Source organism: Apus apus, chromosome 10 (genome assembly GCF_020740795.1).
Source record: "Apus apus isolate bApuApu2 chromosome 10, bApuApu2.pri.cur, whole genome shotgun sequence".
In the NCBI taxonomy this organism is placed as follows: Eukaryota; Metazoa; Chordata; class Aves; order Apodiformes; family Apodidae; genus Apus; species Apus apus.
The window spans coordinates 977,599-999,486 of NC_067291.1; the positions used below are offsets into that span (position 1 = coordinate 977,599).

Genomic DNA, 21,888 nt, shown 5'->3' on the forward strand with positions numbered 1-21,888 from the left:
GGTTTCTCTAAGCAAGGCTTTCCATTTATCTGCTGCAGCAAAGCTATCTGAGCTTAGGTGCAAACCAGAAGGGGTATTAATGTGTGCTGACCACAGCCAGGAGCTATTCCTCCCACTTCTACTTGTCTATCCACAAGGTATGTTAATCCTCAGCTATTCACCAGCCAAGAAAATGAAGCAACCTTTTAAGGTCTTGGTCTTGTCAGGAAACTTAAACTGCCTTAAAGGCACCTTGGAGTCAACTGTACCTTCAGCAGCCACCTGCTATACTGGTGCACCTTGGGTTTCAGCTCTGGCTGAAGATGCTCTTGATCTTTGCTGTGTTGGGATCCACAGACTTAGGTCAGGAGCATCTGTCTCTGGTGGACCTCTACTTACCAGCTGGGGATAGATAACTCATGCCTTAAAGGTGAAGAAAACCATGGGCAAAACAGCCCAGTGCAGTTGGCGAGCCACCACATGCTCAGCTTCACAAGGTCACACGTAATCCACACACGTGTCTATCCAGCAGCCCTTGGCCACTGAGCAGCACATCAAAAGAGGCCTTTTTTGAAAGTCGTAGCCAGGGGCAGGAGCTGGATGAAAAATCAGCTCACGCGTGGCAGCTGCTTGACTGGGCTCCATGGGAATATCATGAGGCACAACAAATGTGTCTACATAGACATCCATCTACTTGAGCTTGTACCCAAACCAACATGCACCAGTATTGCTCTACCATTGGCTGCTCCACCATCTGCAACACCCACCCGGGCTCTGCGGTTAGATACAAATAAGCAGTCCCTAAATTTTCCTACTTTTGGTGATCCTAACCCAGAAAAAGCACAAGCCAAGAGGCTGGTCCCAAACCTGCAATGCAGAACACAGATGGAAACACTGTACATGTCAGGACACAGAGACGTGGGGTAGGGCTGCGCACTTGACTTCATGGGTAGCAGAACTGAACCATGTGAGGGGTGAAAGTGCTGAGCACCAGTCAGAGCTAGTGACAGAGAGCAGAGGAGGAGAGGGACACAGGATAGACAAGAGACAGGTGGCACCTACTGCTACTCGCATGCGGTGAGAGCTGCTAAACCAGGTGAGCAGAGTCCCAGGGAGCAGCCCAAGAGTGGGATGAGCCAGGTCCCTCCCAAGGATGGAACTTGCCAAACACCCTTCACGTCCCAGCCAGAAAGGTTTCTGCAGCTAAAAAACCCTAAAGCTTTGTAAGAGGGCTGCCTTCAGGAACCCAGCACAGCACCCCGGGCACGGCACAGCCCCCCACCCCGGCCTTTCGCCAGGCTCTGGGAAATACTACCCTTTAATCATAGCATTGTTAGGGTTGGAAGGGACCTTAAAGATCATCAAGATCCGACCCCTCTGCATGGGCAGAGACACCTCCCACTAGACCAGGATGCTCCAAGCCCCATCAAACCTGCCCTTGAGCACTTCCAGGGATGGGGCCTCCACCACCTCTCTGGGCAACCTGGGCCAGGGTCTCACCACCCTCATGGTGAAGAACTTCTTCCTAACGTCTAATCTGAATTTACTCACCTCTAGTTTTGATCCATTCTCCCTAGTCCTACCACTACCCAACATCCTAAAAAGTCCCTCACCAGCTCTCTTGTAGGATACTTTAAGATACTGGAAGGCCACAATAATGTCTCCTCGGAGCCTTCTATTCTCCAGACCCCAACTCTCTCAGTCTGTCTTCATAGGAGATGTGCTCCAGCCCTCTGATCATCCTCATGGTCCTTCTCTGGACACATTCCTGCATGTCCATATCTTTCTTGTAAGAGGGGCTCCAGAACTGGATGCATTTACTCCATAAAATTCTCCCTTTCCTCATCTACGAGCAGGGAGATGTGCAAGGAAGCTCAGTTCATAGAGCCATGTCCTTCACTCAGGTTTTGAGTACTCCTGGCTCAAAACCTCTAGAAATTTATTAAGAGCAACCTTAAAAACACATGGAATTTATAAATCTCTGCCCCCTTCCCATGTGGAAATTATCCTGGGAATTTTTTTTCCTTTATAATGAAAGCTGCTTGGCCATCTGCCTTTCCTGGAAAAGCTGATTTTAGGATCACACGAGACATTTGCTTGACCCAAGGCAACACCATGACAGAAAATAAATCACTGCCTTTGGTTTTTTTATGCTTTGGTTTGGTTTGAAACTCAGCTCCACGTCCAGGACTGTAGCTGGAGCAGCAGAGCAAGGCAACTCTACCCAACACCCCTGGGCCCTTACGGCAGGAGACCATCCCTGGTGTTTATCCATGTTTCTATGAGAACAACTCCACCACCTCAGGAAAAAAAAAGGAGTGGGAGGGAAGCTGTTGGCCTCTCCCACTCCTGAAACCTCTCAGTTTGTGATTTTCTAAAAGCAGCTTATCCAGACAGGAGATTAAACCCAAGAGGCAAATGCTCTGCAGCCCAGGCTCACGTAGCACGGAGCTGCCCATGGACCTGTCAAAGGACACCACTTCCTGGGCTTGAAAACACCACTAAGGTGGTTGGGTTTATTTTCTTTAAAACTCACTGTTTCACTCTCACTATGTTTTTATTGCCCAATTTACATGTTTTTACTTTCTTTTTCCAATAGTTGAATAATCATTGGATACTGTGGCTAAGGATACAAAATCAAAAGCAATTGGAGGCAAAAGATCTTTTTCATTTTTCTTTGTTGGCTGTTGCTTTTTTGGACAATGTTTGCTTTGACCTTTTCTATGGATGGGTGTAGATAATTTTCAGAGCAGAAGGATCCTAAAGGGACATGGCTATCAAGGTTAAAACCAAAAAGAACCCAGGTCGCCATGCAAGACAAACCTCAGTGCTCTAAGATAGCTACAGAAACTGTAGCTGATAGGAATCCAGCCAGAAAACATCCCCATGAAATCATAGAGTCATAGAATGGTTTGGGTTGGAAGGGACCTTAAGGATCATCTGGATCCAAACCTCCTGCATGGGCAGGGACACCTCCCACCAGCCCAGGCTGCTCCAAGCGCCATCTAACCTGCCCTTCAACACTCTAGGAATGAGGCTTCCACAACTTCCCTGGGCAACTTGTTCCAGTTTTCCCATTTCACATCCCTTTCTGCTGTGTTTGCCAAGTTCACCCATCTACAGCATCCTTGGAAGTGGGAGAAGAAGGAGAGGAGGGATCAGTGCAGCTAAGGTTAGCAGACAGAGGCTCCCGCAGCTCCGCTTGCTCCCTCCTTTCATTTCCCCCGCCAAAATTACCATTTCGGAGTCACTGTACCAGGCCTGGCCCAGCCGGGCTGCAGGCACCGCCTCGGGGTGAGGAGGTTGGTCAGAGGACAGAAGGAACTCAAAATTGTCATCGTAATCATCTTCCTCCGTATCCCCCTCCCCATCAGCACAAGTGCCTCTAGTCAAGAAATCGGAGCGCGTCCGCGCCATGCGGGCTTTCTTTTTGTGGGTCGGTCTGGGAACCTGCTTGACCAAATGATAAAACAACAACAACAACAAAAAATAAATAAAGGTTTTTCAAATGAAAAGGAGGTTCTACAGATTTTTGGCCTCACAAGCCCAGCTCAAGTATGGCCTTAAGAGTGACGGAAGGGACACGGTGCTGTATCTAGTGTAAATAAAAACAAACAAGGACCAGGAGAAACAAAAAAACAAGATGGCAGGGTGAAAATACACAATCATGGGTGTTACTCAACTGCACATTAAACCAAACCAAGACAAGACTGAGTTGGACAGTGTTTGCCATCAGGACCATGAGGTCCTTTTTATGCTATGAATTAATATTACAAGGCCTTTTTTTCTTAGAATCATGGAATCGTTTTGGTTGGAAAAAAACCTTAAGATCATCAAGTCCAACCATTAACCCAGCCCTGCCAAGGCCACCACTGCCCCATGTCCCTCAGCACCACATCTACATGGCTTTGAACCCCCTCCAGGGATGGGGTCTCCACCACTGCCCTGGGCAGCCTGGGTCAGGGCCTGACAAGGCTTCTGATGAAGACACTTTCCCTACTATCCAACGTAAACCTCCCTGGTGCAACTTGAGGCCATTTCCTCACTTCTATCATTTGTAACTTGGGAGAACAGACCGGCCCCCCCTGACTCCAGCCTCCTCTCAGGCAGTTGCAGAGCCAGAAGGTCTCCCCTCAGCCACCTTCTCGCCAGGCTGAACACCCCCAGCACCCTCAGCTGCTCCTCAGCAGACTTGTGCTCCAGATTCTTCACCAGCTCTGTTGTCCTTCTCTGGACGTGAAAGAGAAGGAATGAAGGTTGCCTCACCATCACATCCCCCTTCCCTCTGTCTAACAGCCCATGTGCTTTACACTTTACTTCTTCGAAGATTTTGAGGCAGAATAAAGGTGTTTTTTTTTTCCCCTTGTTAAATCAAAAGAGAAAATAAGGAAACCACAACTTACCTCTCCTCTGCCAGACCCCGGCATCTTAAATGGCTTCCTGGCTAGTTCACTCTTGGAGAGGCACTGCTGATTTGCTTCCCTGCTGGAACACAACAGCACAGAGATGTTTCATCTTCTAAAAGCCTTCCCACTATTCCAGCCCAGGAGTGCACAGCCCAAACAATCCAGACCAAATTGCAAGTCTGAGGTCACAAGGTTTGGGAATTGCTGCAAATTCTTCAGGATTTGAGTTAATACCAAAGGACAAGAAGATATGAAGTTCTGCCTGCCAACTCCACCCATCACGGTGGATACGGGTGGTACCTTTTCACTTCTGGATTCTCAAACATGATTGCTTTGTTGCAGAATAAAAAGTAAAATACTGGAATTTTTATTTTTTTTTCCTGTTGCTTGTTCTGTCCATGAACCAGGAGAAGAAACAGATTTTTTTTTTTTGGGGGAAGAACATTCTCAAATACTCAATTTCAAACCAGTTCTCCAGGATGTCCTGCAGATTTTCCTATGAACTGGTTTGGAAGGAGAGCATCCTTGTTTTGCATCTACCATAGCATTAAAAATACACCCACTTCAGCTGCTTTTGGCTCAGCTCACTCTCTCTGCCATCACTTCCAAATAAAACCCTCACCATTCCCACACACCTGGTAAGATGGTCCAAGTGGCTTTGCTGGCTGCCTTAATTCTACAGAAAACAAGAAAAAATTCCAATTTTTTTTCTGCCTTATCTGCTCATTTCTACTCTAATAATCCCAAAATCCTAAACACTTTTTCTTCATCTTTTACCTTGAGAACCAAACTCCTATCATGGTTTATCACAGGTAAAAGAAAAGTGTTCAACCTCTTTCTGCTGACTTCCTTCATCTGTTCATGTCCATGATTATCTCATTACGTACTGGCTACCACATAAGAGACCAAGAAATCCTACTTCCAGTTCTCTTTCCTTTTCCTCTGATCTCTGCCCACTTGTTGTGAGAAGACCAAGAAACTCATTTTGCCAGCAGTTTTGTACAGTCTCACAAAGTGGTCAGTCAGGGTTGGAAGGGACCTCTGAAGATCGTTTAGTCCAACCCCCCCTGCTAGAGCAGGATCACCTACAGTAGATCACACAAGAACACGTCCAGAGGGGTTTGGAATGTCTCCAGAGATGGAGACTCCACAACCTCTCTAACAATATTCTGGACCATTTGTTAGAAAATAATCTCTAGCAGAACAAAAAGCCCAAGAAGAAAGAAAGCCCATGGAGAAAGCCCACAGAGGAAGCCTATGGAGGAAGCACATCATCTTTACTCACTGGAGGCTGAAGGGATTGTCTTTTGGCACGAAGAACATAGTGCTTGCCCTTGTCTCCTCAGTGGCCTGGTTGGGCATTCGGGGCTGCCGGAGGCGCTCGGTCCTTGAGAAGTGGATGCCCGGGAGGTCCTTGGGGTCCAGAGCTGGTCTGGAATGGCAACGGGGTTCCAGCATCGATCCTGACTGACCTTCTCTTCGCTCCAGGAACATGCTTACAGGTCTATCTTTAGGGGCACTGTGGGCTGGAGAGCTTCCCCTGCTCCCAACAGTGAGACCTTTAATGTCCACCGTTGAGGTTGGAGTCCCAGCCGTGGTGGGGCCATGCTCCTCTCTGCTCTGGGGGTGCAGAATGAGGACAGACTGAGGCCTGCTGTCTGCTTTTTTCGTTGGTTTGAGGGAGGAGTCCTTCATTCTGCTCTGCTCAGCCCTCTGCAGAGCCTCCACCCTCCCTTGCTGCTCGAAGGCTTTGCGTTGTCTCTCCAGAATTTCCTTCTGCTGACGGATCTGTTCCATCATCTCCCTCTCATTTTGCAGCTGAAGCTGCTTTTGTCGTTCCTCCTTCTCCACATTGAGCTTTTCCAGTCTCTTGATGACAGAGTCTGGAGAATGGGCCTGTGTCGCAGCCACTGTCCCATGTTCCTCCCTCTTGGTAGAGGATTTCTCCTCTTCCTCCCCTTCTACAGCTCTGCCCTTGTCTTGCTCAGAGTCCTTCCTGACCTCAGAGAATGTAACTGTCCTCTCCTCTCTTTCCACTGCTTTGTTCCTCAGGTTGTTCTCCATCAGCTTCACCTTCACATCATCTTGTGGTGGAACATAGAAAGTAGGTAGGTTGCTGGCAAGGAAGGTTTCTCTCGGCTGCAACTTGTAGATACCATCCTGGGGGTTGCTGACCAGGCGCTCCTTCGTGGTGGGGTTATCAGGTAGCTCCAAGTCTGGCTGCATCCTTCTGCAAGCAGGTAAATTGCTGTTCACATCTGCTGTGCAGAAGGACTTCTCCTGCAGATGAGCCTGGGGGCTGCGAGGCCAAGAGTCGGTGGGAAACAACTGCGCATCTTGCTCGTTGAAAACCACAGAAACGAGTTTATTACCTGGGGTATCTTCACAGCTTAACATCTCAAAGCTCCCTTGAGAGCTTTCACTCTCCGGGGTTCCCTGAGGGGAATGAAGTGCCTCAGACACAATCTCAGTGGACCACCGCCGCTCTTCTGAAGGTGACAGCCCACCAGTGGACCGGACCTTCAGCAGCTCCAAGCTAAATTTTGCCTGTTCCAGTTCACGCATCCTCCGGCTTTCTCTTTTTGCACGAAACACTTTTTTTTGGTTGAGATCCTCCAGTGACTTGGGTCTCTCTCTCACAACAACCTCCTCTTCGGTGTCCATCCCGCTCTGGCTACTGGCTCTCTCGTGCCTTTTGTACAACAGATTTGCAGAAGTGTCCTGTGGGTCCATGTGATTCACCCGGTTGTTCTCCATCAGTGATTTATGTTCCTCTATAGCTCTCACTCGCTCCTCAAATGAACCATCTTCCCACTTAGATGGGTCCGAGCCTGTAATTTGCAAAGCATCATCTGCCTCTGGTCTGTCCTCTTCTCCACCTGACAGGCCATTCCCCAGCTGTTTTTCTTTTAATCGCTGCTCTTTCAAAGCTCTAAACCTGCAAGAAATCAGAAAACCAACACATTGTACCCCTGTGCCCCACTTACATCCCTTCAAGGCAATGCACCTGTGGCATCTCACCACCATCATCACCTCACCACCATTAGCATCTCAAGCAACCTTCCTTGCACATTCAGTTTTCAGCCTTCATACATCATCTCTCCTAGTCAAGAGCTACCTCAACGTACCTGAAAGCTCCTGTCGTGCTGGGGACAGTGGCTCCAGCTTCCATCCCTGGTTTAGCTCGTTAGCAAGCTGATGGAGCCAGAAGAACTTAGCTCATCTCACCCCCTTGGCTTCTCCATCCTCACCATCCTGCCTGCGCTGCCTCTGCCACAGCTAGCAGGAACTTGCACCCTGTGCCAAGAGCTCTTTGCAGTTCCCAAATCTTCTACCCTACGTCAAGGTGCCCCACACCATCCAGGCAACACCTCTGGAAAATGAACCAAGACCTGCCCTGTGGCCAGCAAGCTGAGGCATGGCTCGGAATGTCCTCTCCCCTTCAGAGTGGCTGGGTCCAGTATCTCCTGTCCCCAAGAGACAGAACAACGACCAGAGCTGTGAGGCAATCTGAGTTAAAAATAGAGCTGCTTAAACTGGTGCTGTGCCCAGGGGAAAAACCCTTGTGAGTATTTCTGGCCTCAGCTTTCCACTGCCTACGTGCTCCAACCCAAAATAGGCTCTGCTTAGTCTAAGAGTGGGACGTGCAGCTAAAGAAAGGCCTTTGTTAGAAAGTGTGGACAAGGGAAAGATCAGAGCAGGTCAGGAGAAGGTCAAGGGATCCCACCTAGGGACACCATCCTCTCTAAGTCACCGTAGTCCAAGAAGTGCCGAAATTCACATCAACCACCTCCCTTAAGGCTTTTTTTCGTAGCGGGTGTTACCTTTGCCGTGCTAGATATCCCCTGCAGGCTGCCTGGAAGGAGATGACTTTGCTTCTGCTGGAGGTGTAGGACTTCCTGGCGCGGTGTCCCCGCCAGGCTGCCTGGATGCTGGCGGCTGCGCCGCGCCGCCGCCTGGCGTGCTCCCGCCAGCAGCTCTGGATGAGGTGGGCTGCCAGCTGCATCTGCAGGAACCTCCGCCTCTCCACAAAGCCACGCCAGTGGGTCTGGAGAACAAGGGCAGCTTTGTCGAGGATGAGAGGGTCCAGGGGTGATTCTCCTTCTTTGCGGCTCTGGTAACTGCGCCAAGATCTCTGCAAACACAGCAGACAGCGCCTGGAAACGGGTGTCACGTGGGGAGGGGACAGCACTTCATGCAGCTTCTCCAGCTCCAGCCCCCCCATTCCCAACAGCACTGGGAGCCACACAATGATTGCTCCTGAATCACAGAACAATCATGGTTGGGAAAGACTTCTAAGATCATCATGTCCAAACATCAATTCTCCCCCACTTCTACTAGGCACAGAATCACAGAGTATTAGGGGTTGGAGGGGACCTCTGCAGATCATCAAGTCCAACCCCCCTGCCAGAGCAGGACCAAAAAAAACCCCCACAAAACCAACCAACCAACCAACCCACCCCACAAAACACACATACACAAAAAAACCCCAAAACAACCAAAAAACAACGAAACAACTAGGGCAGATCACTCAGAAAGGCATCCAGACAGGTCTTGAAAGTCTCCAGAGAAGGAGACTCCACCACCTCTCTGGGCAGCCTGGCCCAGGGCTCTGTCACCCTCACAGGAAAGAAGTTCTTCCTCATGTTGAGCTGGAACTTCCTGGGCTCCAGTTTGAATCCATTGCCCCTCGTCCTAACCCAGGGCACAAGTGACAAGAGCTTGTCCTGCCTTCTTGCTGCCCTCATGTATTGATAGACATTAATTAGATCCCCCCTCAGTCTTCTCTCCACACTGAACAGCCCCAGGTCTCTCAGCCTTTCCTCATCAGGCAGGTGTTCCAGTCCCTTCATCATCCTCGTAGCCTCCCTTGGACTCTCTCCAGCAGATCCCTGTCCCTCTGGAACTGGGGAGCCCAGAACTGGACACAACACTCCAAGTGAGGTCTCACCAGGGCTGAGTAGAGGGAGACCCTCCCTCCATCTGCTGGATCACCTCCCTGCTCCCTTTGGCCGCGCTATTCCTGATAGAAGCCTTCTTCAGAGAGACGATCAGATTTTACCCATCAGTGGTATCTGTGGTGGATTGGAACTTGCAAAGGATGGAGGCACCCTCACCCACCTGTATGACCAGGGCAGCGTGCCGTGAGCTCAGGAACTGCCTCCTGCAGAGCAGGCTGCGGAACCAGCGCTGCAGCAGCGTGATCCTCCGCAGCACCTCCTGGTGGAGCAGGTCCTGCAGCAGCTGCCGCTCCCGCTCCTTCACGAAAACCTGGCCAGGAAAGGACAGACCGAAAAAACACACTCGCATGGAAAGCTTCTGAGACCACAAGACAAATGATTTAGTCTTCCTGGTTTCTGTGTTCTGAATGCCCAGAAGGAAGTTCAGCCGCTGGTTTTAATTAAGCCACCTCTGCACTTTCATCTCCAGCCTGCAACTGCCCAAGGTCTGCTCTGCCTTCGGGGAGGCAACATGACATGTCATGCTGTGTCTACACACAAAGTTTTTTGAAGGCTGCATCATTCCAACCCGACCAGTGACGAGTTTAACACAAACTAACAATATTCCTTATTATTCTCCATTAATATTCAAAGCTTAATTTAAGCCATTTGGTTTCTATCAAACCGAAGAAAAGTCATAGAATCCCAGACTGGTTTGGGTTGGAAGGGACCTTCAAGATCATCTAGATCAAACCCCCTTGCATGGGCAGGGACACCTCCCACCAGCCCAGGCTGCTCCAAGCCCCATCCAACCTGCCCTTCAACACTGCCAGGGATGGGGCAGCCACAGCTTCCCTGGGCAACCTGGGCCAGGGTCTCACCACTCTCACACACAGTTTCAAAATAGTTTCATTGATTAAAAACACACCTAAAGATGCTAATACAACATTACAGAAATTGAGGGAAATGTTGTATCTTTATCTTAAATGTAAGTCTGAGCTGAGGACAAACATTTACCATCGTTCTTCCCACTTGGTAATTATCTGGATCCAGTTTTATTTTCTGGAAGAAGTCAAGGATATTGTGCTTAGATGGGCTGATTCCTTGTGGCAGAAGGACGTGGAAATGGTTGACAAAATCCTGAGAAGGGAAAAAAAGAAACATCAAGATTTGGTAAGATGGGTCCTGCTGTGTCCCTTTCCTTACAGAAATAATGGCTCCTCTGGCCACATGAAACAGGATCTATCAAGTGAGCAGAAGGACAGATAACATGGATGGGGGAACACCAAGTGTCCTCCCTAATTTGTGATTTGATGGGAAACACATCAAAGCAGGGACTCAGCAACACTCAGAGGTCTTTCAGCGTGGGAGGAGAGGTTCTGCACAACCCACGGGGTCACCTCAGCAGGAAACGCTCCAAACGGCTGCTGGGGAGGGGGCTACCAGCATCTGCACAGCATCTCAGAGATGCTCCAGTGGTTACTGCTGTGAGGACTCAAAGAGCAGAGGAGGTCCAAGAGGATGGATCCTCCCAAGTAAGGTTGGGCCCCGTGTTCTCAGCAAAAAAATATTGAGCAGTTTTGCTTTCTTTGAAACAGCTGCTGCGCAGTACATGACATCTGGCCCAAACCAGCTGCCAGCAGGAAACAAATCAGCACCAGCAAAGCATGAAAGGACCAACATGTGCACAAAACCTGGCAAAAACAGGGAGAAGAAGAAAACAGGAAAAGCTGGATAACTCCTGAGTGGTTTAGAGGATGCCCATCCCCCTCCCAACGGGATGTGGCCAGCATGACACGACAGTGACAAACGCCATTCCCAGGTGATTCCAAACCACCTGGAGAAGAGCACGTGCAAAACCAATACTTTTTTGGGCCTTTTTTTTGGAAAAAAGGCAGTCCACACTACCAAAAAATACTGCTTGTGTTCAAAAACCAGGAGGTTTTCTACACTCCAGTCTTGACCAGCTTCCTCAAAATCAGCAGAGGACACTCCACGCCAGGCATCAGCCCTTCCTTGCATGAGCTATAAACTCACTACCTCAGTAATAAACCCAGCTAGCAACAAGCAGACAATGCTGACAACGATGCTAAAGGTGGGGAATGACATTTTTCCCAACCTGGAAGGAGTATTTGCAGCTGTATCCCGACTGGCGAATGCGAACGGTCTCCAGCATCCCGGTGTAGCGCAGCTGCCGCAGCACCAGGCTGTCACTGAACCGCAGGGGCAGCTGGAAGGGGAAAAGACAGGCCAAGCATGAGGAAACATTTCCTTTAACTGAAGCTTCTAAGTGCACGGACGGGTATGTGGATTCAGCAGATACAGCACATCTGCATGACATGCACGTTGGAATGTTGATATGGGAGGGAGGGAAGGTGGGTCCCCAGGAGCTGCACTAACTCCCCCCAGGCTGGAATTATAGAATCCCAGACTGGTTTGGGTTGGAAGGGACCTCGAAGATCATCTAGATCTAAACCCCCTGCATGGGCAGGGACACCTCCCACCAGCCCAGGCTGCTCCAAGCCCCATCCAACCTGCCCTTCAACACTGCCAGGGATGGGGCAGCCACAGCTTCCCTGAGCAACCTGGGCCAGGCTCTCACCAGCCTCACACTACAGAATTTCCTCCTCATGTCTCACCTCAATCTCCTCTTCCAGTTTTCATCCATCCCCCTTGTCCTCTCACTATAAGGCCCAGTAAAAAGTCCCTCCCCAGCTTTCTTCTAGGCCCCCTTCAGATACTGGAAGGCTGCTATGAGGTCTCCAATCCTGTTTGCTTCCCAGCATCCATCAGATGCAGAATTCCAAACAGAAACCTAGATACATAATGCTAAAAAGAAGGTTTATTTGAACTCCTGAGCTGAGCAAGACCTCCCACAAGGGCACAGCTAGTGGGTAAGATTGTGAGCAACCAAATTATCTGGAAATAAAGTTTAATCATTAAACGTCTGGGTAAACTCCAAAGGATGAATCCACAAGAAAGCATCACTACTGCAAGCTGTGAGGGTCCTTAGCTCATGAGACAAACCAGTCCTTAAAGTTAAAAAGGAAGGTGCATCACTGAGTCAGCTTGTTCTAAAAGTATCTGCTTTCACCTACAGAACCTTGCTTTTCAAAAAGCTTTAGGGCTCAGTAACAGCCCAAGTGAATTCATGGGTCAGTAATTCTCCAGTACAGGTGGCAGGAGCTTTGATGGAATCAAACCCATTCATAAACCAAATATATTTCTCCCATAAACTAAAAGCATATATTTTTCACATATGTTTCTACACTCAGAAGAGAAGCCAGTGCAGTTTATCAAGAGCAGCACCCAAGAGACAACATCGATGGCTAATACACAAATACTTTCTAAATCCAACTCAATTTGGGGCTTTCTTTTCTTTTTACCCCCCTGTAAAAACGAAAACAAGTATTTCAGAAATGAAGTTTAGCAGCTTTCACATGATGGGATTTACCTTTTCGGCATTGGATCGAATGCACTTGACAAAATAAGGTTCTGCTTGGCCAAGGGTCTCCATCAGCTTGTTGAGTGATGCCTGCAACAGAGAAGACCTCTTCAGTTGGGAAAGGGGGAAGAAACTGTGATGAATAATGAAAATCCAAGCACTTAAATCAGAAAACAAACAAAAAAAATTCAAATAAACGATGAGTAAACCAGGCAGATGGGAAATTATTCCCCAAAATGAGTGTTTCACCCCAAGCAACGTGGCTGGTTTTTGTCTTTGCACCCACCAAATTAGCTGGAGAGAAATATAATGCTGAATTAGATTTTGAGGTCCTGAGCTTGACCTTTTCACATCAACCCCTGGAGCCCAAAGTCATGTCCTACTTCACACCATCAAGCCCCTTCCCAATGTGAGCGGGAGCTTTGAGGTGATGATTCAGTCCTTGCACCAGTCACCGATGGGTTTTAAATACAAATAAATCTTTTCCCTGCTCAAACTGTTTAATTTCTCATTTTTAATTGCCAAAACTTTCTTGCTGGCCTAGAGAGGAGTTTTCTTAAGGACAGTCATGCAAGGGAAGATCTGGAATTTGCAATTTTTCAAGGCAATGAACCCTCAACACTTCAGAGACTGTTTTAGAGCTTCACTGCTGGTGTATTCCTGCCCAGATTCCTCTGCTGAAGCACACATTTGTGATCACCAACAATGGAGGGTTTTCCAGGCTCCCATGTTATATGTTTTGGGCCTACAGGGAAGCTGGGGAGGGGCTTTGCATCAGAGAAGATAGTGATAGGACAAGGGGTGATGGTTTTAAACTGAGAGAGGGGAGATTTAGGTTGGGTATTAGGAAGAAATTCTTCACCCTAAGGGTGGTGAGGAACTAGGATGGGTTGCCCGGAGAGGTTGTTGATGCCCCATCCCTGGAGGTTTTTAAGGCCAGGTTGGACGAGGTTTTGTGCAACCTGGTCTAGTGGGAGAGTTCCCTGCTCATGGCAGGGGGGTTGGAACTTGATGATCTTTACGGTCCTTTCCAACCTTAATGATTCTATGATTTTCCCCTTATTTTTGCATCATTACTAGAAATCTCACCCCTAAAAATGAATGTATCTTGGCATCACTGCTAAGCTGGCCACTCCAGCAGGATGTCACACCGAGTTCTTCCACCACTTTGGAAACTTTCAAGTCTTTTGCAACGAAGCACAAGCTCTTTGAATAAAGACACACCAGAAAACGGAGCATGCTGAGTCAGTCTGTGGCTGGCTGGGCTCCCTGACTGCAGGCTTTTTTGCTGTGCCCTATGAATATTTTGCATATCTCTAATTGTTGAGCATGTTACTAACATGGTAGCAGCAATGTGCTCCAGAGCTGATTACTCCTGATTTTAATAATGTTAAAAACTCAGCTGTATCAACGACGTTCTGTGGGTATTTCCTATAAGCAGTTATGAATTTATGGGTGTATGTGTTAACAAAACAGTGTGATATTAGAAAGAAGTGTTTTGCCTACAGCTCTGCTTTGCAGGAAGCCTCTTCTCCTTCCCACCTACTTAAAGACATCTTTAGGGGAAGCCTTTCATGTTTAGAAATATTTATCTAAGTACAGGATCCAGGGAAGATTCCACTCACATGGACGCAGCTGTGCTATGCATTTATTAACTGCATGTCCCTGTCTCCCCCATCCCAGGGAGCAGCAGGAACATTGCTACGTGGCAGATCTCCTCCCTTCCCTTCCAAATAGACTGAAATCACTTTTTTTAATTTTTTTTTTAAGCCTATTTGGAGCTATCAATCAGCAATGATGCTGCAGCATCCCTGTGCCCCACGCTGGGCTGGTGGGAGGGAAGGGAGGGACCCACAGGATGCAACCTCCTTCCCCAAGAGCCCTGTGGAAAGCCCAGCAAGTAAAGCTCTCCTGGCACTGTAAATGGTGGAAATGGGCCCCATAGGAGGGGGGAATTTCCATCCCATCAGCAGCCAGCAACACCCCACCCACAGCAGATGGCTCAGGCACCATCTGGCAAAAGCCCCGGGCATCGGGATGCGGTCAAGGACAGGCGAGGTCCCCAGATTAACCCCGTACCCTGCTCCTTTATCCCTCTTGCTTGCAAAACATTCCAGCCACCCTCTCTTTTGGGGTGTGCTGAATCATTTCAGCATCACCCTGTGCTTGGCAGGGCACAGTCCTTTCCTTCAGGGCCCTCTTGGATAAAAGCGGAGGTTAGAAACAGCCAGGCTGCAGTTTAGGTACCAGTGCTTTAGTTTTCAGCTGGAAAAGCCACCGCTGCTCTCAAAGCACACTCTGCTACAGCTATTTCTCCTAGAAATAAGTACACATAGGGTGAAAATCAATAGGAGACAGAGCAGCTGCCAGCCTGGCATCCAGACATTACAAGGCAGCATTTATCAGCAAAAAAACCCAACAACAACAACAAAAGCCAACAACCTCGTGATAGGAAACATTTGTATTTCCTGCCTGTGACCCAATTTCATTAGCCTGCTCTTGAAAAAAAGTGGGGAAAAATACAGAAAGAGCTCAATTGCTCACCCTGAGGCTTTTTAGAGTTTTTTTGGAGGTTGAACAGGTTTTGGGAAGACATTTCACTCCAAGACATCCCTGTTTCAACCCTCCTCTGGCATTGTGTGAATTAAACTCTGTATTTTAACCAGCACACCATTAGATTAGACTAAGCTTTAAATACCTGGATACACACATAAACATTCTGTAAATTCTATATACATAGATGTATATATATTTCTCTGTGTGTGCATGAATATACTTTATTACTTAATCTTACCTACACAAGGAGAATTTCTAAAAATGACCCATATCTCCAAAAAAACTCCCAAAATTTTAAGTCAAAACCAGGGCAGGCTTGCTAAGAAACCAATTTTTATCCAAAAAGCTGCTTTGTAATATTACCACCAGCTTGTGCATGTGCTTTGTAGCAGCTTTCAAGCCCTGATGTGCATATTGGAGGATTATTTGTGCTGCAGCTACTCCCAGGGAGGGCTGGCTGGCAAAAAAGAACACAATAAATGCCATATAGTTCCTTCCTCCCAGCTCATCTGCCTGCCTGGAGGTAACACAAGAACATTATGACCTTTCCACCCCCGTTAAAATTCACATTCTGGTTGACTTGCAAACAGATGGAATTGCAGGCACTGAATGCAAGTAAAAAGACCATTACAAAAAAGTAATTTGTGGGTTTTGTGGCTTCTGGATTCACTGGAGAAAGTGCCACAAGGTGGTGGCTTGGCAAGTGAGGTGCCAGAGGACAGGGATGCACCAACATCTCTGCTCTGCAGCTCATCCTCACATCCCATCTTGCTCCAGCACATCATCCCTGCAAATATCCACCATCACTCTTGTTTCCCTCCACTAAACCCTTCAGATACCTGCAAGTTGTCTCCAGGTTCCCCAAGCCACCACCTCGGCTGAATTCCTATCAATCATGGTAAGGATGGGACAGGACTGTGCCTGTAAATGTCCTCCTCAGCACCTTGGGGACCTGGAGCAGGAATTTGTTTTTAATTTACCTCTGTCTCAAAGACAAAGAATTACCTGGAACTGGGCACTGATGCTGGGAGGTTTCTTCTTCTTATGGAGATGGAGGAGAGATTTGGTGATGCGGTCATGCAGCGTCAGGTTGGTTAGGTGCTTGAGGGACTTCACGTCCAGCATGTGCTGTGGAAAAAGAGACTCTTTATTGATAAACACAAGAATAACTAGATTTTCTCTAGTTATCTAGCTATCCCTAGATCTTATCTAGTTATGTGTCTGCTACATCCCTCTTTACACCCTCTGCAGGGCTTCCTCAGGTGAACACCCTACTCAACCTCAATGGGAAACACCAAGGGATGGTTTGAAATGCAGCTCTGCTCTATTTGGCCAGAGCCAGATCCCCCAGTCACATTCCTCTGAGCTCCTCTGAGGACTCACCAAGGACATCTTTGACCATGGGGAGTCCAGCTCTTGTATCCACCAAGGGCCACAGACAAACTATTCCCTGTTAATGAGCAGTTCATCAGTTAACTGGATCTGAGCTGCTCCAGGTGCAACATGAACATGAAGAGGAGTAAAATCAAAGTTTTCTCCTCCTGATCCTCCGTTCCCAACCATCAACACAGCACCGCAAGGACAGCAACACCCATAACTCTTCTAGACACAACAAATCTGCTGGCATCTCTTGAAATACATCAGATGCAGCCAGGATGGAGGGAAATGCAATACCAGTGAAGCCTGTTGTCTGCCAAGTACCAGCCCATTGCAGAACCTTCCCGCTCATTTTAGTTTGGATTTAATTATCAAATTTCACCAGCATATACAGACTCCTTCCCAGGAGGAGGAAAAAAGGAGCCAGAGCAGGTCCAAGAAAGCAGGATTGAGCACAAATCCCTTGTTTTTATATAGACCCTGAACAGAGCTGAGTTGACCAAGGTCTTGATGTAGACACAAGTGGTCCACCTCACACCCACCAGCAGCTCATCACTGCACCTCCAGTCTCACCCCATGGACCAAGAAGGTAAAAATGCTGCTTCTCACTCACCTTTGGGAGATTTGGTTTGGCTTTGAAATTCTTATTTCGCCTGGAGAGATAATGAACGGGTCAGGTTATTCCTCATGTGCAACTGCAGAATGGAGGAGTTCATGCAACAAGCCCTTCCAAATTCCCTTTCACAGCTGCTTCCTATAACCTCCTCTGAAACTGGGTGGCCTCTGCACACCGCAAACTACTTTTAGAAATGTTGTGGCACGAGTTGAGAGGAAGGTGTCCAATAAAAGGGAATCATTACACTGGAAGTGATGGGAGTGTTGGTGGTCTGGGTAAGAGACAGGGAGCAGCGTCGTGGAACGACTGACCATGCTCCTGCTTCCTCACACCCCACCTGAACTCCAGCCAACCCAGCAACGTTCTCTGAACCCTCTGGTGAGGCTGAAGTGTGAATCATGGACACTAATTCCCCACCTAAATTTGTAATGGCAATTTTGATACCACAGTAAAAAATGTGACTGCATTACATCCTCGTCACATCTCAAGACTGGTTGGACCAGAAGATTCATTCCTTCTCTCTCTTCCCTGCGTCTGTCATTACAAATGAAGGAGAAGAGTTAAATAAATCAGATGTGTAAAATGTCCTAGTATCACTTTGACCCAACAATGAAACATACCTAAGTCTACTTAACAACTAACTACTAACACGTCTGCTTAAACCCCTGCTATTTTTACATCCCGGCTATTTACACCCTTCTAACTACCCATGTTGCATATTATGCTCCAGGAATAAAGCCCAAATCCCCTCCCTCTGCACTGACATGAGGATGCCATGGGCCCTCTCCAGCAGCTTGCTGGTGGTGGCGTTGACAAATATCCCATCCTTGTCTAGGAAGGCGCCGGCGCTGGTGAGCCTGCTGTGCCGCATCCCCATCCGGCCGTTCCAGCCCACGGCGTAGGCATCACTGCAACACCAACACAGGGTGTTAGGAGACAGCAAAAAACCACCTGGTTCTACAACAAAATAAAAACTCAGATCATAAAATAATCCATCGGTAGAAAACTGAAGTTGCCACTTTGTTCTATTAAGTGTAAATCCGCTCCCCTGGGATGAGTCCATGATGCCAGACACCACACGAAGTCACCAGCTGATGCAAAATCCGTTATTCATAAATGGATCAACACTATCAACAGGATAAGAAGAGCTCCCAGTTCTCCCATTCACAAGGCCTGAGTTTGCAGCTACCCTGGCTGTGTGAAGGACATGAGACTATGATCTCTGCCATCAGCCTTGCCATCACCAACAGTCACTACTTCAGATGATGCTGGTGCTGACTCCATCTTTTCTAATTCATGCAACCAGTTCATTTGGAGAGGAAAAAACAAATATCATTTGCAATAAACCAATCCTTTGCCACAAAGAAAGGATGACAGCTCCAGCAGGGCTGATGGGCTGGCCCAGAATCACTTGCTGGGATGTCATCACAAGCCACATGCCCAGTCTGGTCCTCTCTGCCACGGAGCGGAGCTGCTTTGGTCAAAAAATCAACTGGCTGAAGAAGGACTGAAGGGAAGGGTGAGGGAACAAAAAGCCCTGCTTGGAGGAAAGGAAAGTGGTACTGGACCAAACCACATGGCAGGGGAAATAATTTCCACAGTTAAGGAGCCTCCCTGTGGTGTCAGGAGTTATACAAAGCCTCTCCTGGGCTGCGCCCAAGTGCAACACTCTTGGGTTGGTGCTGTGTTCTTTGTTGATTTTTTGGTTTTGTGTTGGTTTTTTAAAATTCTCCATCAGCCTTGCAGAAACCATCAGATTAAATGAAGGTGATTTAAGGAAGGACGTGGGGTCTGCAATCCCCCCCCACCAAGCTAACTCAGACAGGAGGAAAAGGAACAGGAGGAGACTCAACGCAGCACCAGCTGCTGGTCATGAGGATGCTGAAGGACACAGTGGTTTAAATGGGGCCTCCCTCACTTCTGAGGTCTGGCAACAAGGCAGCATTTGGCCTTCAAGTCTTGGTTTGGGGGATGGGCAAATACCAAGTGCTACGTGGAAATGAAAAAACTAAAGCACGTCCAGTTGTTCATTCCACCAGCTCAAAGCCTGGAGCCAGATCCTTGGAGCAGCGTGACACTGGAGTCTCCTCACTGCGGCACTTTGCAAATTCCTTCCCAGCCACATTAAATCAGCATTTTGACATGTTTCAGTATTCACAGCAAAGGAAACCCGTGGCTGAGTGCTCCAGGACCTTTTTTTAGCAGCCTGGTTGATTCAAGGGAGGCCAGCAAGAAGCATTACTACCCAGATGATCTCTCCTGTCCATCTTTCTCTTTCCAGCCCAGGTCCCATCCACCAGAACCCTCACATTTACAGAAGGAAAAAAAAAAAAATAAAAAAAATGTCTTGACTCAAGGGTCACTTCTGGATCTACAATCATGGAATCATAGAATGGTTTGGGTTGGAAGGGACCTTAAAGACCATCTAGTTCCAACACCCCAGCATGGGCAAGGACACCTCCTGCTAGATCAGGTTGCTCAAGGCCTCAACCAACCTGGCCTTGAAGACCTCCAGGGATGGGCCATCCACAACCTCCCTGGGCACCCTGTTCCAGCATCTCACCACCCTCACAGGAAATAACTTTTCCTAATGTCCAAAGCGAATCTTCCCTCTTTAAGCTTCAAACCATTGCCCCTTGTCCTCTCACTACACACCTGTGTGAAAAGCCCTACCCCAGCTTTCTTGTAGCCCCCTTCAGATACTGGAAAGTTGCTATAAAGGCACCACGGAGCCTCCTCTTCTCCAGGCTGAACAGCCCCAACCTCCTCAGCCTGTCTTCATAGGGGAGGTGCTCCAGCCCTCTGAGCATCTTCATGGCCTCCTCTGGGCACGCTCAAGGAGTTTTATGTCCTTATGTTGGGGAATCCAGAATAATTTATCCTGGCCAATCTCAATGCACCCTCAAGCTTGAAACTGACTGTGGTTATAGGGAGTGTGAATGAGACCAGGGAATGGAAAATGCTAGAAATTCCCATGTGGTTTTGGGAAAAAAAAAAAAAAAAAAAAAAAAAAAGGGCTAAAATGACAACTCTGTTTATTCTGGGCACTTTAGGATGGATACGTGCATGTGGTGACCGATTCAGCTGGTTTGGTACTTGGGAGGCCAACTATCTCACCAGGCCCAACTGTTTCAAGACAGACCAATCAACACCTGCTTTCCTGCTTGTTGCTTAGATGTAGAATCCCAGACTGGATTGGGTTGGAAGGGACCTTAAGGATCATCTAGATCCAACCCCCTGCATGGGCAGGGACACCTCCCACCAGCCTAGGCTGCTCCAAGCCCCATCCAACCTGCCCTTCAACACTGCCAGGGATGGGGCAGCCACAGCTTCCCTGGGCAGCCTGGGCCAGGCTCTCCCCACCCTCAGACTGAAGAGTTTCTTCCCTATACCTAATCTAACTCTTCCCTCTGTCAGCTTAAAACTTATCCCTCATCCCGTCAGTCCATACCCTTGTCTGAAGTCCCTCCCCAGCTTTCCTGGAGCCCCGTCAGGCACTGGAGGTGCTCTAAGGTCTCCCTGGAGCCTTCTCTTCTCCAGGCTGAACAGCCCAACTCTCCCAGCCTGTCTCCAGAGCAGAGCTGCTCCTGCCCTTGGATCATCTTTGTGGCCTCGTCTGGACTTGCTCCAGGAGCTGCAGGTCCTTATGTTGGGGACTCCAGAGCTGGACACAATGTTCCAGGGGGGATCTCACAAGAGTGGAGTAGAGGGGCAGAATCCCCTCCCTGGCCCTGCTGCCCACGCTGCTGGTAGCACAGCCCAGGACATGGTTGGTTTCTGGGCTCAAGTGCACAGTGCCGGCTCATTTTGAGCTTCTCATCACCCAACACCCCCTCAGGGTGATGGGTTGTTCTCAGGGCTGTTCTCAATCCATTCTCCAGCCAACCTGTATCTGTGCTTGGGATTGCCCTGACCCAGGTGCAGGACCTTGCACTTGGCCCGGTTGAACTTCCTGCAGTTTGCATGAGCCCAGCCTGTAATCAACACTGCACATAAAACTGTCCCACCAATGAAGATAAAGCAGCAGAAGAGCCACCCGGAGTGGGTGGGCTCAGCTATGGCCTGGCTCTCCTTCCTCCCACTGGCTGCCCCATGCTCTGCTGAAGCCTGGTTTCCCATCTGCAGACCACCCGTTGGCTTTCTTCTGTGATCAGAGGACAGCTCCTCCTTCCTTAAACCCTCTGCAGTGACTTCCTGCGTGATGTCATCCCTCAGATCTGCTTTTAGAATCAAGCCCCAGGCTGTCCTGTGGGTTGGAGGTTCAAGGCAGACTTATCAGCAGCCACATGACCATGAGATGGCTTTGAAAGCAAATTCCTGTTTAATTGAGTTCTGTAAATCACTTGCTGGCCTATCTGCTGGCAAGCTGTCCAAGTGAAGCCCTCCTCTAGATGAGTTGCCTTCTCCTTTGTATTTATCCCTTCTTGCTCAACAAGCACAAGTTAACTGTAATACTGTCATTTCTCAAGTGGGAGATGACTCTTCAAATGAAAACTGTGGCTCTTCAGTTCAAAATCATCCACAATGAAAGGTAACAGAATCACCTGCCTGCTCCCAAAGCCCAGGCTG

At 48.5% G+C, this 21,888-nt stretch overlaps 1 protein-coding gene across 1 annotated transcript in view; it reads right to left on the bottom strand.

Moving 5' to 3' along the window:
- Window positions 1-21,888, bottom strand: part of MYO9A (myosin IXA) — a 188,534-nt gene that overhangs the window by 18,962 nt on the left and 147,684 nt on the right. Inside the window, 11 exon segments of the mRNA XM_051628736.1 lie at window positions 3,217-3,429; window positions 4,383-4,461; window positions 5,671-7,323; window positions 8,210-8,520; window positions 9,507-9,656; window positions 10,343-10,465; window positions 11,445-11,555; window positions 12,780-12,860; window positions 16,332-16,454; window positions 17,317-17,356; window positions 18,084-18,227. Coding sequence (XP_051484696.1) covers window positions 3,217-3,429; window positions 4,383-4,461; window positions 5,671-7,323; window positions 8,210-8,520; window positions 9,507-9,656; window positions 10,343-10,465; window positions 11,445-11,555; window positions 12,780-12,860; window positions 16,332-16,454; window positions 17,317-17,356; window positions 18,084-18,227 — 3,028 coding nt within the window.